The 16,944-nt window shown below is 44.9% G+C and overlaps 1 protein-coding gene across 2 annotated transcripts in view; it reads right to left on the reverse strand.

The window, feature by feature from the left end:
* The window catches only part of PEAK1 (pseudopodium enriched atypical kinase 1), an 80,703-nt gene that overhangs the window by 8,192 nt on the left and 55,567 nt on the right, over positions 1-16,944 (reverse strand). For both annotated transcript variants that reach the window (XM_026038641.1, XM_026038642.1), the window contains 2 exons: positions 9,400-9,596; positions 906-1,654 (listed from right to left, as the gene is read on the reverse strand). In XM_026038641.1, coding sequence (XP_025894426.1) covers positions 906-1,654; positions 9,400-9,596 — 946 coding nt within the window. The remainder of the gene's footprint in view (positions 1-905; positions 1,655-9,399; positions 9,597-16,944) is intronic.

Consider the following 16,944-nt stretch of genomic DNA (forward strand, 5'->3'; position numbering starts at 1 on the left):
GACACACAGGAGGCCTGAGGGATGGTGACCCCGGGCTCACCGCGACTCTTCCTCACTGTCATCCTCCCAGATAAACACTAGGAGCTGGACAGATACTGGGGACAATCAGAGCTCACTGATTGAGTACACCTCCAGTACACCTCCAGTAACAGCACCTCGTGAGAGAGCTGCCAGCTGCTCATTAACGCAACAGCAGCAGTAAATCTTGTGTATCTTATTTCTTATATTAGCTAGCTGAAGAATAAAGTAGAGAAAAAGCAATTGTTCTTTTTGTAAAAAGCAACAAAGCCAACCAAAGCTGACAGGCTCCGCTTTTTCTTTTTTATGTACAGYACACAAAGCAATGCTGATGCTGGGCAGAGTGTCTGAAAGGTCAGTAACGACGCTGGTGAAAGTGTAAGGCTCTGTATGGGAACATAAAAATATATTTGGCCAGAATTTACATTGAAAAACTATGAATACGGAAAACTTGGTAATTTTCCCTAATTAAAAGAGTAGTGATATAGGATAATCTGTATATAGATGAAGGTTTGTCATTGCGTGTTCGCAAGCAACTGCTGACAGGCTTGATGTTAAAAATACAGCTGTATTTTCGTTTTTTCCATTAAAAAAGACCATGGCAAAGTAATTGAGTTTGGTTCATTGTTTGAATGGTTTCAGACTTGCCAAAAGAAAGGAAAAAAAAAAAAAAAAAGAGGAAATGCAAAGACCAGATACTAGTGCCACATGTGGCTTGTGAAAGAAAGCAAAGCCTCCATGTGGGGATTTTGACTTTTCACACAGCACTGCCAGCAGCACTCATTCACATTTGTAGGCCTCATGCCAGTTTGGTATGTTGTGAATTAAAGCTATTGTTGCTAGATTGTATTTCTGATGTCTCAAGGTACATTTTAAACCCCTCTTACCTTGACTGCATAGTTGTTGAGAGGATCTTTTGCGTAAGAAGCCGGGTAGTAGACGGCATCGCCCGCCTCGCAGCACGGCTTGTCGCTGGTGAGCCTGAAGTCMGACCAGCTGTCCTCCCCGAAGCGCAGCTGGTCCTTCTGTCCGGCCATGAACAAGTCCTCACATTTCAGGGCCAGCTTCTTCAGCGAGTCGGTGTGAAGGTTTCGGATTTTACCCACCACCTCTTCTCGGTTCTCAATTCCTCGATAAAGTGCTTGCCTTTGCGGCTTCTGGACGCCCTTGCCCGGCTTAGTCTGAGAGAGGTGTCTCCCCGTCAGAGACTCCATGCTGTTGGAGCACCTGTCCTTAATACTGATAGTGGTTAGGCTGGAAACACTGTTAGTTGCTGAGGTGGTTGCTCTTAACTTGTCTGCAGGCCTGTCCAAGGAGTCTCCTGACTCGTTGTCCAGGACCTTGAGCTCCAGGCTGACCGATGAGCAGGCGCTGCTCGCTTCCCAGTTAGTGTCAATGTCATAGGTGGGATTGGCCATGATGCACAGGTTGTTCTCCAGAGCCTGTTTCTGGAGGTCTCTGGGAGTTGGCTCTGTGTTCGCTCTCAAAATGGTTTTCTTTGGCAGCGGAGGTGGTGTTGGCTGTAAGCTGCTCAGTATCTCCTGGTCAACCAGTCCTCCAAAGGCAATRGCATCATCCAAAGCTCCCTTTGGTTGCCTTGGTTGCTTTGGAGGTATCATGGCTGCTCTGGATTGGCCTGTGTAAGGAGAAAATAATATTTATAAACATTAGAGCARCTTGCAGACTGTAAATATGAGCAGCAGACACAAAGAAGTTTAAGAAGGTAAAGGAAAAATGCTGACTAGGGCCTCCTTCCACTTGAAGGAAACCTGGAAGAAAATCTAATCTGAAAGTAAAAGTATCAAATCGGCATCATGCATAGACTGCTGCACAGAGCAAGTCTATTAGACTCGGGGCAACATATAGGCCTGTATTTTACAACCTAGTTTCAGTCATGCTGGTGTTTTACATCACATGAGATTAATGACAAGGAGTGCAAGCAGAAACCAGAAGTCAATGTTGACAATGACGAATGATTCCTGTAACAGTCATTACGTCGTGTTTCCTTAATCCCTTCTCGAGTCCATTGACCCAACATCCTTCCTTGGTGCCTGTTCAAAGGTGCTAGAGCTGTGGGTGGATGCTTTTAAGCAGCTCTCCATGTCATCCCCGAGAGAGGTGCATTGCTCTGGCAGGTGAAGGGATCTCTTCCTTATATATTTTAATATTTGGGTGAAAAGCACTGGGGATCACTTTGATTTGAAGTGCAAAGCGACTGGAAGCATTATTTCAGAAYGTAAAGCAGGAAACTTGAGACACAAACAACGTATTTCAGATAGCTCAGCAGTCACATCAGGAAAGGACAAAAATGTACCAGTGCATTCATTAGCTGAAAACGTTACATCTGCGTTCGTGAAGCCACTGGTTGCAGTAAGAGCACGATCGTATTTTGGGATTGCCCAAATAGAAACATTATCTTTTACCCTACAATTTACAGCTCCCCTTGTCCGCCAGTCACAACTTGCTCCAGGAACAATTTGCTCACCCGCTCGCTGTGGGCACCTTTGCTGGGGGAATTATGCTCACGGATAACCCGATCTAGGGGCAGTTGGGGGATTCCAAACAGCAGCTCTGCGACACGAGAGCCTGAGSTCTCGGTTGCGAGGCTCATTGCTCACAAACATGTGTGTGCTTCCAGGGAAGATAAAAACATCCTGTCGTGTTTTAGATGGATTTTAGAGAGGACAATTATGTTTTATAACTGCCTGAGTCCTTGGAAATAAAGAATAAATACACAATAATAAAGAGGCTAAAAAACAAAACCAGACTATACAAATGAGCAACTAACYGCTCTTTGGGACAATTAAACAGTTGTTACTCGTGACAATGAGATATTTTTCCATTCTTTTAAATTGTGAACTAACCCATTTTAAAAATGGGATATCTTTCCACTCAATAATCAACTGCTATTTTCAGAGAAATCATTTTATAAATTTTCCACGACTCCTGCGAGGGTCATTGACTATCATGTCAAAGTGGGAAGCCAATTTTTACAATTGCAACACAGCAAGCATGAAATGAACACTCTGTGTAATTGCAGCTGAGCAGCTTTGCTTAGAAGGGAACAGCAAGGAAAAAGACACGCTGACTATTAGGCCGCTGTTAAAAAAAATATGTGCTGTGCCGAAYCTCTGTAAAGTGAGGACTGAACTGGAACACACAACCAAACTGTGGGGAACCTCAGATTCAAATTTGAATTTCATTACTTTGCTCCATAATTAATAATAAATGACTGTGCACTGTCTGCAAAGAAAAAAAAGATTACTTATTGTATACTTTAAAATATGCCATTACAGTTTTTATAAATAATACAGAATCCAAAGTCCTGTTGGTCAGGATGTACAGGCCCTGGAGCATTGGGTTAGACTGCTGGAAAAACCTCTTAATTCGAGAAGATCAAGGAAGTCGCTATTTTTTTTTCATGCCCACAAACAGAAACACATTGAATCTTGAGCTCCTAACAATCATTCCCCGGAGACAACATTGCAAATGAACGTTAGGCTTCTATCTTTTGTTTAGGCTCAAGAAACCACTGGAAAAGYCTTGCAGATTTTGAGAGAAGCCTGGGGAGTCCAACGCTTAAAATCTGAATTTTGAGCAGGCAACTCTACTAGCCTGATACAGCGCACGGGCAGAGGCCTCCTTACCCTCACCCTTAGCAYGGGCTGCCCAGCACTGCTCCCCGGGGCCACCTGTGGCTCCCATGAAATAAAAACATCAAGGGCTAGAAGGAGCAGAGCAGATCCCTGCGCATCCCTCTCRGAGCAGAGCAGATCCCTGCGCATCCCTCTCGCGGCCTTGTCAAGGTTGCTTCAGCAATGTGACACTCAGGGGACCCTCTGCTGCTCCTTTCCGATCCTTCTGTCCCAGCGAGAGCCCTGGGCGGCAGCACCTGGGAACCCTGCAGGCATCTCCAGTGTTAGGAGCTACGGGAGAAAGCTGTGTGTGGCAGAGACCCACTGGCGGTGGGTACATCAGTGCAAGGCAGAGCTGACACCACGTCCGACACACTCGGGAACACGTTCCTGCTGCTTTTCTCACGCACATTAACGTTTGCCTTCTCCCTCAGATGGTTGCTCTTTGTCTTGCCCAAGCCGTGACCCATGTGYTTCTCCCCTCTGGCACCATTCTGCGGTAAGGAGCACGGTCTGTTTTGCCATCTCGCCCTCTTCCCCACGGCGCCGGGGGAGCGCAGGGCTCGCAGAAAGGCTGCTCCTCGGGCGGCTTCGCGCCGGGCTAACGCGAGCGCCCCGCGGCTGCGAGGGGAGCTGCGCCAAAGCCCAACCGAGCAGATGGGATGCACAGCAGCAGAAACCCTCTCCGAGAAAGGTAAGACTGAGAATTGCTTTGCTTGCCGATTCTCCGTTCCCTTTCTGCTTCACCCCGCCGTGCTCTGCTAGCCGGACGAGGACGGCGGTGGCCGCTCGCTGCAACCCGGGACTGCAGCTGGCTGTGGCCTTTGGGACCGTCACATCAAAGCACAGTCAGAGAAGCTTTTAATAACCTGAAAYGGTCCCTGCAGGTGCCTGGTGGGGGTGACAGTACCCGGGAATTCTGTGTAAACGTCCTACGTAGTTACTTTTTCTAATAGTCTTAATGGAGCAAAATGAGCTCATGTTACAGTTGAGTTTCGCCCCACACAAGCCAATTTTCCATAGTGAACCCATCCATCTGGATTAAGCCTCTGAAAWGCTTCACGTCTGGACTGTTTTTATGTCGAGTTCTTAACCCTGTTCACTTTGTTCGTGCTCACAAGGCCAGTCCTTCCAGCTCTGCTCTCCGAAAGCAGGCTGTGATGCTGCAAACCTCGCATTTTTTACATCATTGTCTAATAAGGACATATGTGTCTTAATTTTTTTCCCTTCTCAAAGATAGAAGAATGTTTTTATATGCATAGGCTGTGGCAGAGCCTTTGCTTTTTTCCTTGCCTATCACTTCTCCCCCACATCTGTGTAACACTGAATTTTCTTACCTCCTACCATCAATTCTTGAAAAGTAGAGAATTCAGCCTAATCTACACTCTTGGAGGCCAATGAAAAGGAAAAATGGGCACAGTATTAGGCTAGCGCTTGCAAAGATTTTTGAAGTGGCTTCCAAACCATTCAAGGGCGGAAACAAGTTAAATCTTTATATATATATGTATTAATAGTACACTGACAGCAGCTGCATAGAGAGCTTTAAGTATTTTTACAGTACAATAATATCTTCCATTGAAGAACTTCACTATGCTATTTAAATATTAATGCTTTAAGCCCCTAGACACCTCGCAGAACCACAAAACCCTAAATCAGCCCTAAAGAAAGCCTTTTATTTTTCTAGGTAACTGATTTATCTTTGGACATTGCATTGCAACCTGTTTATATTAGCTAAAGAAACTATCAAATCGGACACCTTGAGCTCCAGTTTAATTCAGTTTTATATTCCATAAGCGTAGGCTTTTCTTAGAGTAATGACTTCAATAATTTCTGTTTAGAATTCATAATGCTGCTGTATATCTSTTTTCTGCTCAGACCAAACCAGCAGCACGTGCTGTAAAAAAATGTCAGAACTGTGAAGGAAAAAAAGCCACTTGCTCAGGTGGGGAACCTGCTCTCGGGTCTCATCAGGGGCCAGTGGGAGAGGTGCTGTCTCCTTCCACCCCTCCTCRAACACAGCTGCTCCTGAGACAGCGACTACTCTAAAATACAGAGCACAGATTAGCCCCAAACCTTACTGGTAACAGGCTTTTTTATACACTTTCTCCCATCTTGTTTGGCTTGTGGCRTGGTAAGTTAAGCCACCTTCCCCTTCATTCTTAAAAGCCTGTTTCTAATTATATGCTGCTACCATCTCTGACCCGAGCACGAAGCGCTCGTGGCAAGATGTCAATTAGAAAAATGAGCCAAAGCCCCTAGTATCCACAACAGTGGCTCAGTTAGTACTTTGATTAACTCTGTTCTCAATTTTAGTGACCACTGTAGCACCGCTAATCCCAGTCCAGGAATTYAGGGGAATGAACAGGATCCACGAGGCTAAAGTGACTGATGCCTCTGCCCTTCTCTAGCTATTGCATCAGTTTGACAAAAATTCCACGTTTTGCATCACCAAGAAAAGCAGAATTTCCCAATTATCCCTGCACAACAGGGTAACCAGTGCCTGCTGTACAAATATCCTTCTCTGCCCTTGTTCCAGTATTTTTCCCCCGTTTATGTGGACATTGATCATCATTTGCACTCTGCATTTTTATTATACACCAGATGCTGGAAAAGATTCCCTGTAAAAGTAGTAGATCAATTATACAGATTTCTAATATCAGGACAAAACACATGACTCCATAATAAACTCTCTCTGACTGATAAAAATCGGTGACAAACTGTGGAAAAAATAAATGCATAAAATATGTTCCAACCACTACAAACGCATCCCGCACGCTTCACGGCCACAGTGCTGGTAAACGCAATACCCGTGCTCCCCTACCCTACCAAATTATTCAGGACAAAGATTTAAATCAACATGATAGTTATTTATTCTTGCATTAGCAGTTTATATGTTTGTTGTTAATGTTTTTTTTTTTTTTTTCCAAATATAGAAATGCCACCTGGCACGTTCAGCATATCGTGTTTTATTCATAGTGATACAAACTCATCATGTCAATTTGTCCAAGCAAATCCAGAGAGAAAAATCTGCAGATAGGCAAAGGAAAGGGGGTTCACAGCCTACTCCATTGCCTCATCACAAGCCACAAATGAATTAACTTCTGTTAGCATAAGGGCACACCCTAAAGAAAAGATATCCAGCCCCTACCTTACAGGGGAACCTTTGTGCTTCTAGGTTAGATTCAAGCATCAGCTTTTTGTCCCACTTTTGTCTTTTTGACCCCAAAGGCCTCTCTCGTCCCAGCTCCCCACGTGCACCCTCCCAACCAYGGGCTGTTTCTTTTGTGCTATCATTGTGGTAGAAGTTCCTGTTTCCTATAAATCCCAGATGTTTTCTATGTTATCTGATTCCCAGAGGAGAATCCCCTGATAAAGTACGTATTAGAACAGTGTTCTCTAATTAATCTTGTACATTAGGCCACAAATTGGTATGTTCCTATGATACAATTCCCAAACTGCTATACGAACTGTGGTATGCATGCATAAAATATCTTTGATATCCTAGTACATGCACTGTTATGCCTTTAAAACAACTTGGAAGAATTTGTGAATAAGTTCATTATGTGGAGACAGTAAATTAGCAAACAATATATTAGACAATTATACCAGTAGAGACAATAATTCCATTCTAATGAAGTTCCTAGAGTTATATTATCGTAAACTATATGCAGAAGTTGCTCACTTGATAGATGCAGCACGGCTAGATCTAYAGACATCTTAGAAGGGCCAAAACTACATCAAAATTCCATATAATTTCTTTAATGTTTATTTTTTTAACACTAGCACTATTGAAACAGTAAGAACTTCTCCTCTTCAGTACTAAAATATCTATTTTGGAGTTAAACAAGGAAATTTCAATACCGAGCTAGAGAGAATTAAATTCAATGGAAGAATTAAAACATTCCTACACAGCTGCAAAAGTTTAACAACTTACATTATTTATTATAGTTGATTACTAGAAATGTTCCCCTGTAAATCAGAAGCTATGTAAAGAAAGGTAACTGCAGATACAATTTCATTTGACAAAGCAAGAGTCAAATGTAATCTAATTTTGTTATATATTCTCTTACTACCCTTTGTTTCAGCTGCACACATCAATATTTATCAAYTTTACAAAATACGTGATTTTGCTGCTTGTTTGATGTAAGATCTAAAATAGAGGTTACCCGGTGYCTCTACCTAGTCATCCCTTGATAGCTATCTGAACGAGAAAGTGGGGCTGCTGGAATAAACCAACAAAACGTTTGAATGGCAGCCAGCAAGCTCGGTACCATTTAGGGTAGCACTGCTTTTAACAACAAGCAGCAAGCTTGCCAAGCCAGATTAAAGTCAGGCCTAAAAGTTAATTTAACTCCTTCATACCTGGAATTTACCATGGTGACCACAAAGCTGAAAGGAACCCAAAGATGAGGAAAAGCTTCTGAATAAAGTGCTAAAAGTTCATTTTTATACGGTTTTAGGAAGGAGCTTTTACATACAGGAAGAGCATAGACCAAAATAATGATTGATGGGCATGATATTTTATTACTAAGTTTCCCATGAGTTTGCTGCTACACATGTCACAAAATGCTTGAGCATCCTCTCTAAAGGAAGGAGAGATGTCTACAACCAGAAGCACATCTAACTAGGGTTGAAGCAGCTGCCACCTCTGGTTACAGAACGTGGGCAGATCATGGGCTAACCATGGTGTAGAGCTCTACTGGAACAGGATCAACTGCTGGGAATTTTAGCCTTTGTCCTTGCTGTTGGAAGGTCTTAGTAAATGTTAACGTCACTCTTGAGTAAGATGTTTTCCTCTGTGCTTTATAAACAACTCCTCGTTAATGTTTCATTAGCAGGACACAGTAATGAGTCAGCCACTAATTGACATTAAAGCAAAAATATTTAACAACATCACTAAATGTCTATGGAATGTATGCACCAGAGGGGCTTAAAAATTTCATCCTTGATCCCTTGAACACGCATGGACATGCCTAAAGCCACCCCAATGCAATCTATTTTATCCTTGTCCAAATGATACACATGCTGTGTGCTCAGAAGCCTGGTACCTTACTGGAGAAGAGGTAGTCACGTATTCTTGAACTTAAATAAGTGAAATAGATTTTTGTTCTAGAAAATCTGGTTTTAAGTATTCCTAAATTCCCAGTACTTCAGATCAAAAGGTGTTAGAAAATTACAGTGATAACATTGAAGCTACTAATTGGGAAGTGCTTGTTTGTCTTGCTCACTTGCCTTCCAGAGAAACCCAGCACACAGTTTTAGCTTTTTAATGAGACAGAGGAAGTCAGAGACAGTTGAACAGACATCTAGACATTCATATTTTAAACTCATCTGAAGGAGGAAAAATAACCTTCCAAATTAGGATAATAAAGAGCTTATGACCAAAAGATGACTACCGATATTTTAGAAATTATTATGGATACTACAAAAAAAGCCCTATTTCTTAATGCAGTTCAGAAAAACACTGAAATCTAATTCTTGCTTTAAAAAATATGTGACAATTTGCTCTGTATTTTAAATCTCCTTTTTGATAAGATTCCTTTAAATATATGAAATCCATGTGCCTGGAGAAGGAGACAACTGAATTTTACCTCCTATAAATGGAGGCTGAAAGGTTACCTTCAGGAACAAACCTGGCGAAAGTGCAACGAGCTGCCTGAAGGACAAGGCCCCTTAGCCTCAGAAACATATCCCAAGTACGCTCCACGTGCAATTTTCCTCCTTCCTTCCCGGAGGAGGCACCTACCTAAGTTGCTGTATGTCGCGCTGCAAGGATTCACGTCGGGGGAACTCGCAGCTTCCTCCTTGTCCTCCTCGGCGTGCGGGGCGTGGACGGAYGACACCGGGATGACGGAGGCGCTGCCGCCGTTGTCCTGCTTCACAAACACGGCCCTGGGGACGCGAGGGGACAAGTCCTCCACTGTCGTCTCATCGGGGACTTGACTGAAACACACAAAGGGAGATCGTCTGGAGATCACGGCGGGGCACTCGAGCTTCCTGGCAAAATATGGGATGAGGAATAACACATCTTCAGTAAAGGGAATGGATTAGTAGAGAGCTAAGCTCCTTTCACCCTCCTCTTTTTTTTTTTTTTTTCCCCGATATTTTCCTTAGTAAACTTATTTTAAATAAATTTTATTAAATTTATTTTATTTTCCCCTATTTTCCTCAGTAAAATGAAACATTTTTTGCCTCAAAGAGTAACAGCAGTTCACAGCTCTGCTGCCAAAGAGGCACTGAAACGTGCCACGGCTGGCCAGGACACGCACGCGTGGGCACAGGGACGCGGGCGGCCCCGCGCAGCGACGCGTCGGCGGCTCGCAGAGGTTAACGGGCCTTGCCCTGCCATAACGAGCTTGCTTTAATCAAAGGTACCTGCGCAGAGCCAGTGGGGCTGTACCTCTTAATAAATGCATAAAGCTGCATTGATAAATTTCACGTACTGGACTGATGAAGGGACACTCTGGGAGACAGACCAGCAGTCCTTCTAGCCCAGGTTCCTATTTCCCCTATGAAATATTCCAAGATTAAAATCCAGCAGCTAACGCATAAGACCATTTACGCAATTTTTTCCTACGCTTGCTCTTAACTATGAAGGTTTAATCAAATTGTAATGATGAATAGCACAGAGCTGTGAAAATCATCCAGTCAGTCACTTCCCATGGATGTATTTACTGCASTGTGATCGAAAAATTATGCGTGATATATCAAATAAAAGAGTAATATGTCCAGATTTATTAAAAGAAACCCTGTCCTATTGAAAACATAGCATCAATTACTAATATTCATGGCACGTGCTAAAGACAGACCAGAAATATTTCTGTGCCTTTATGCTGTATTGCTCACAGAAGGAAACGTTGGAGGCCAGACCTCATGAGGACACATCCCAGCCGCCAGCTCTCAGTTTTCCCGTCTGCTGCAGCAGGCAGGCAGGATTTTAAACAGTGTTTCCAGAAAGGAGAGGGGGAAGGCAGTGCCCTCAGCACGAGCGCGGCTGTGCAGGTGTTTCATTCGATGGTTAACATGCTTTTTATGCTAACACCAAGCGGAGTTACTGAGACGTGCGGTACTCAAGCCTTCCAGCAAGGCCAACCTGGGTCCCAAACATGCGGCTGCTCTGCACAGGGAGGCAGGGCTGGCACGCACGCGGGTGCGATCCGGCCCCGCGAGCGGGTTAGTGCCAGGGGAGCCAGGCTCACCACCCACAACCAAAAACATCCCCTTGTTCCTAGCGCCGGGCATCGGGGCGGTGTGAAGAGCACGCCGCACGCTGTAAATACACCCCCAGTAAGGAGTTAACCAGAGATAGCTGCGGAGTAAAGCAGCCGTTAAGACTGAAGCACTAAAAAAGGCTCTTAAGGCAGTAAGAGACTATTGTAAAGCCTTGTGGTCGCCGTAAATCACGGGCGTACCTGCGCTCCTCAGCGAGGATGATTTCTTTGCCGAAGAACTCATTTCCCAGGGCTTCACGGCTCCGACAGTGCCGCGAGCCGGGGGTTCTCCCGTGGCGGGAGGCCGGGGCGGCGCGGGGAAGCGCCAGGCAGCTCGCTCTCCACACCAGGCGCATGCAAGCGTGTGCCCAGCCCTGGGCTCAGAAGCGTTTGGCCAAACAAAGTAACCCGGCAGCTCGGAGGAAAGAAAAGCAGGGGAAAAGAAACCGCCGACTCACCCACTGTACTCGCTCACACAATTCCCCATTAAAGGAAACTCTTGGAGGGCCTTCTTGAGTCTTTTAATCATGTCGGGAGCCTCGGGCGAGCCGTGGGTTCCTGCGGCGCTACAAGTTGTGCAGGGTGAGGAGCGGGCGGCCGCGCTGCGGGCGCTCCCCTCCTGCACCTTGCTGTTTACCTTCACAGCCCGGCCGCGCTGCGCCGGCCCTGCCTGCTTAACCCCTGCCCTGCCTCTGCAGCACCAAGGGTGCCYGCGCTCCGGCCCCGTGCAAGAGCGCACCCGAGCTGCCCGGGAGCTTTAAAGGGCTTGGAAAGCACCCGGATGCCTCGAGCGGCTGCTCCAAGCGCGAGGAGACGCGTCCCCGGCTCTGCGAGGCAGCGCGAGCATCGCCGCGGGAAGCGTGCCCATSGCTCCCTAGTCCTCAGCGGTGGATTTGCGAGTGCTTTTGCTCTGTGTGCGGGTCTAAATGGTTAAAAACCTACCAGCTGCCCGGAGAAGCAGGGTGGCTGAGGAAAGAAGCTGCTCTTTGGGATCAGGCTTGGTAAAACCTGGTTTTGGGAAGTTGTGAAGTTTTGTATCTCTGCGTTGCCTGCACGGGACACTGAAAGCCATTCCCTTATTTGGGATATGCCCAGATCTTGAGGCAGGGAGAGGCTGTGAGGCCTGGAACAGGGAGAGGCTGTGAGGCCTGGAACGGGAGCTTCCCCCAGAGAGGAGGCTCCGCTCCACCGGAAGGCAGCGCCTCGGGCCGAACCCCAAGGGCGACTCCATGAGTGGAGGGAGCGGCCGCGCGTGTGCACACACATCACGTGCGTTCTCTGAAGCGGCTGAGATTACGGAAAAAAGCCGGTCATAAAAACAGCTGTTTCAGATAACACGCCTCGGAATCCAGCGCTGCCGATTCACCTGCTTCCCGCCGGGACCAGCAGCGGCCTTGCCCTCCTTCCCCACGCTCCGAGGAGGGTCCCTACGGGTGGGGCGCACCAAGGAACAAGGGATGCTCGCAGGAAGGGAGTCTGCACGGAAAGTCTGTGGCGCTTTCAGACATATTCAGACTCAAAGAAACCCCTCAGAGCCCCCCTGCRGCCTATGGTTTTAAGCAAACATAAAGTCCGACTTTGCTGAGTAGCGCTGGAGGAAAAGGCAGAGAGGCGGCTGGATGGAGGGCGAGCAAATGCCGCCCGGTGCCAGAGCTTCTGTGAGCACCGGGGACCTTCCTGCAAGAGCTGAGCAGAGCGGATTGGGATGGGCTTGAGCTCGGCCTGGCGTGGGCCGCACACGCAGCCCCCACTGCCCATCGCTCCACTTASCCATCACTGGCCCCAGCCAGAAACTGCCACTCGGTGTGAAAGAAAATTCAGATTTGCCACCAACTCTACAGTAACTAAGTCACATGGAAACTTCATTTCTAATTCTTCTTATTYGGAATTTGGCTTATTTCTGAAGCAAAAGAATTTACACTCCTTTATTTTCTTATAACCTTGCATAATGCGATGTTTGTGTGGATAAAGGGCGTACGTTGGATAATCCTGTACAGACAAYCCGCTAAGCTCTTTAGTGTCAGTGACACTTAGTAGCAGTGAATTCTCCATATTAGCCACATATTTCATTAAAAAAAGTTTTCTTTAGACATTTTAACTCTTCCCTCTCCCTGTTCTACAGACTGGAAGACATGATATACTATTCCTTACCTACGTTTCTAAAATAATGAATGATAAAATTGCTTCTAATTTGCTTTTTAACACTTATCTTCCACAAATCTTCTTCACRTAAAAGTTTAGCTTGCATACTGAACATGCAAAATTTCTGCTTCCTGATACGATACAGATCTTCTTGGGCGAAACCTCACGGAAGATTTTCATAGGTGAAATGCTAAGATAGGTGGCTAACRCTCTTACGAGCAAAAGAAGCGTCTTTAAACTGGGAAGGGCTTTGTTGTAAATAGACCACTATTGCCACTTCAAATATTTTGTTCTCTTCTCTTGCTTTCTGATATAGCTATGGGATCTGTAGGATCTGAATCAATGATAATGAAAAAAAAAAAAGAAAAACCCCGCTCGAGATCCATCCTTCTTGTCTCTGGTAAGAACCTGTTCAGCTCTGGTGCTCTAAATCACCTCCCCAGCGCCGTCCTTCTCCACTGCCTATATATGGAAATTAGATTCCTGACTCGGGTTCTTCAAATCACATTTGGCTCAGTGTAATTCAAAGCAAATAGTGTGAACAGCCCAGGGGACCGCAAGGCCATCAGATCCACACAAAGCGTTTGGGGTCACGGATACCACCAAAATATCTCCAGGGCTGGGAGAAGCTGTGCAAGTCTTGGGCCACTCTTTGCTCTAACGGAGTCCCAGCTCTCACTGACATATATGTTCATTTTAAGAGCGGCAATTTGCCCGCATGGTATTYGAAGGTGAACTCTGTACAATACATAAGCCTAGCAGTGGGGTAAGTCCTGAAGGAGARCAAGACATTTCTTCTAAGCATCTTGATACCCATATACCCCAGTGAGAACAGAATCTCCTAGAGAGCTCAGCATTAAAGTGCATAACATCCCTATATATATTAATATAACAGCCTTAGCCCAAATTGCTGATGTATCATGTAAATACAAAGGAGAAACAGATTTTTTTTTTTTCTAAGAGACTCTCAAGCTTCTAAATCACTTTCAAAAACATATGCATATATGACAGCATATGTTTTCATAAGGAAGTTACAACAGGAGGGCAGAGCTGTGCTGCAGCCCCGGGACAAGGGAGCACGCTCCCATCTGGTACTAGCTCAGCTTCCCATCCTTTTGCCAAACAAAATGCCCATTTTAGGAATTAGATTCCTAATCCAAACTGTAGCTATGAAGAAATGGTTTCTTATCTAAGCCAGAAGGGAATGAATATACAGACCTCACTACCTGGAGGAAGTGTTTCAGTAAACAGATACAATTTTATCTTTTGTTCATCCAAGTCTGGCCCAAAGAAGCTATAAAGGAAATTCACGAGTGATTTGTAGCTATGAAAGGGAACAATTTAGTTTAAAATGTAACTGAAATGGAAATGTGCCTGCTCACAAATCAGTTGCATCTTGATTTCGCAGGCACTGCTGCCTCAAAGCAACACTAAAGGAGAATCTTAATACGGCTCCGACGTAGCTTAGAAAGGTGGGAGAGGAAGACTCAGAAGGCTGCCCTGTAAATTCCTTCTAGGGAACATGTCTCAATCTAAACACAGAGCTTCAGCAACAATTACTCAATGAAGGAGAGGGAAAGTCCTTACGTTGTGAAGCTCCAGGAGGTGCAGTCTGAGCTACTACGTAACAGGGTCCTTTGAAGAATATAAAGGAGAGTATTTTTGAAGAATATAAAAAGAATATTTTTTCCCACTTGTGTGTGGGCTCTGAAACGTGCCATGCCACCTGCAGCAAGTCCGGAGGAGTCGGCCAAGTGTCGTCTCACCTCCTTAGAGGTCTGTTYGGCTTTAGCCTGGGAACAACTTGTGCCTTGGGAGCAATGAACTGCAGGCGTTCTGGCAGACAGATATTCATCCATATTACAGATATGACTGATGCCATTGCTGATTTTTAGAAAAAGAGGCTGTTCCATCTAAAAAGTCTTGGTAAAATCTTGGTTATTATAAATTCTGGTTTGTCATTTTCTTTGTAAATTCCTTAGGAAGGGATTACAGAAGCATGACATTTTGAACTGTAATGAATTTTAATTTTGATAAAGACAGAAATAAAGTCAGATCCTCCTTCAGTATTAGCTAGCTCTTTTTGAACCACCATATATGCGTGCTGACACTAAACCTAAAGAAACTATCACCTGCACAAGCACCGTTCTCCGTAGCAGACACAGACGCTTTCAGCTTCCCGAAGAACTGCGTACTCTGCAAGTGCTTTTATAAAGGATAAAGTGACCTTTCTAGGGATAACATGACCACAAAACAGGGTGGCAGCTTTTTAAAGTTATCAATCTTTACCAGCTTTGCAATCCACTGCAAAGCAAGGAAATATTGTATCTTCATTTAACATGCTTTCAAGACCCCCAGTAATCTGACATTTCTTAAGCTTATCTGATTTTCCAGGTCATCAGCTTGTTTTTTCAGGGAGCTTACAGTTGTTGCTGTTCTCTCTTAGAAAAGTGTCATGTTCACTGATTGCTATCTTCATATCTTCAGTTTTCCTCTAAGGCTCCTGCAAGCTTGACTGCAAATTTTAAACATCTTTTTGATGCACATATTTTGGCCCGAATTAACATAAACCTTTTACTAACAGCTAAGGAATTTCATCTGTTATGTCTTCTCCTTGGGCAAAAATGGAAGTTGACAACCTTGATTCTGACCTACTGGAATATTAAAGAACATATTCAAAACCCTTAAACAACAGTAAYCTTATTTTTGGCATTGCAAGGCTTCTTTCAGTCTCCCTAGCAACACTGAAAACAAAGAAAAAAAAGCCCAAAACCTAAAGGCGTCAAAAAGAACAACTGAAATATAAAGACATAGATCATCCAGTCTTCTGACCATCTACTTCTCAATAACTGACTGAACGTTCTTAAAAAATTGTAGAAAGAATAGAGCAGTATTGTTAGAAAGAATTCCAGTGCTAACTCTCGAGAAATTCTGATTACCATTTTCAGCAGTGAAAATGCTGATATGCTTTTAGCCACTATTATCACAACTTGCAGAAAAATGAGAAGTAAAAGTGCTGTCTGGAATAAGACAGCACACAGTAACAATTCCTTTCAACAGTAAGGGTAAGAGACGTTCTGTGGAACCCCAAAACTATAAAACAGGGGGACCATCCCTAGGGTCGTTAAGACCAAATGGTAATGATGACCATGGCCATCAGCCTGTCATTGCCCTTGACCAGTGGGAGAAGCTGTTACTCCTTCCTGACTGCTTCCCTGCCGGAAAACGGGGTTCCTGTGAAGGGACTCCCGAGAGAACAGGCCTCTCCGATGCTCTGAGGTGCTCTCTGAAGTTGCCTGTTCCTCTCCAATTCCTCCAAGGAGAGTCCAGGCTCCTCCCGAGAGCCAGTCCGCTTGGGACAGCTCCCCACTGCCTTGTTCATCCAACCTGGAGAAGCGGAGAGCACGCTGGGTTTCCAGAGCCCCTCCTCGCCTTGTATTCGGGACAAGGACTTATGAGAGCAACCTCAGCACCCACACACAACTGTAGTCAGGACTGAGTGAAACGCAGGCTGCGCCCAAATGACCCAACGCGACTAGTGTCTCCAGCTCCCTCTGCCTGCACGCTGCTCCAGGAGCCTCACAGGCACAGGGAGAAACGGCACGTTGGGAATAACCACGGTGTGCAGGAGCGCAGAGACACCCAAGCACGTGTGCCGTTGACACGGCAGCACGCACACCTTTAAATCAAGAGCTGAAATGCTGCACTGCTATGGATTTAAAGGAGCAAAATAAACATACAGACCAAAAAGGTCTAGGAAAAAAAATCAAAGCCAAAATGATTTTAGCAAATTTCGTTTAAAAAAAAATGAAATTAGTGAATGAAATTGCCAGTCAGAAGCAGCAGTGAGCTCTACTGAACCCCAACACCATTTTGGGACAAAATATTAATCACCATATAGGACTTGCAAAATGAAGAGAGATTTGTAAGTAATGTAC

Source organism: Nothoprocta perdicaria, unplaced genomic scaffold (assembly GCF_003342845.1).
Source record: "Nothoprocta perdicaria isolate Ctin4 unplaced genomic scaffold, notPer1 scaffold_214, whole genome shotgun sequence".
Taxonomy (NCBI): Eukaryota; Metazoa; Chordata; class Aves; order Tinamiformes; family Tinamidae; genus Nothoprocta; species Nothoprocta perdicaria.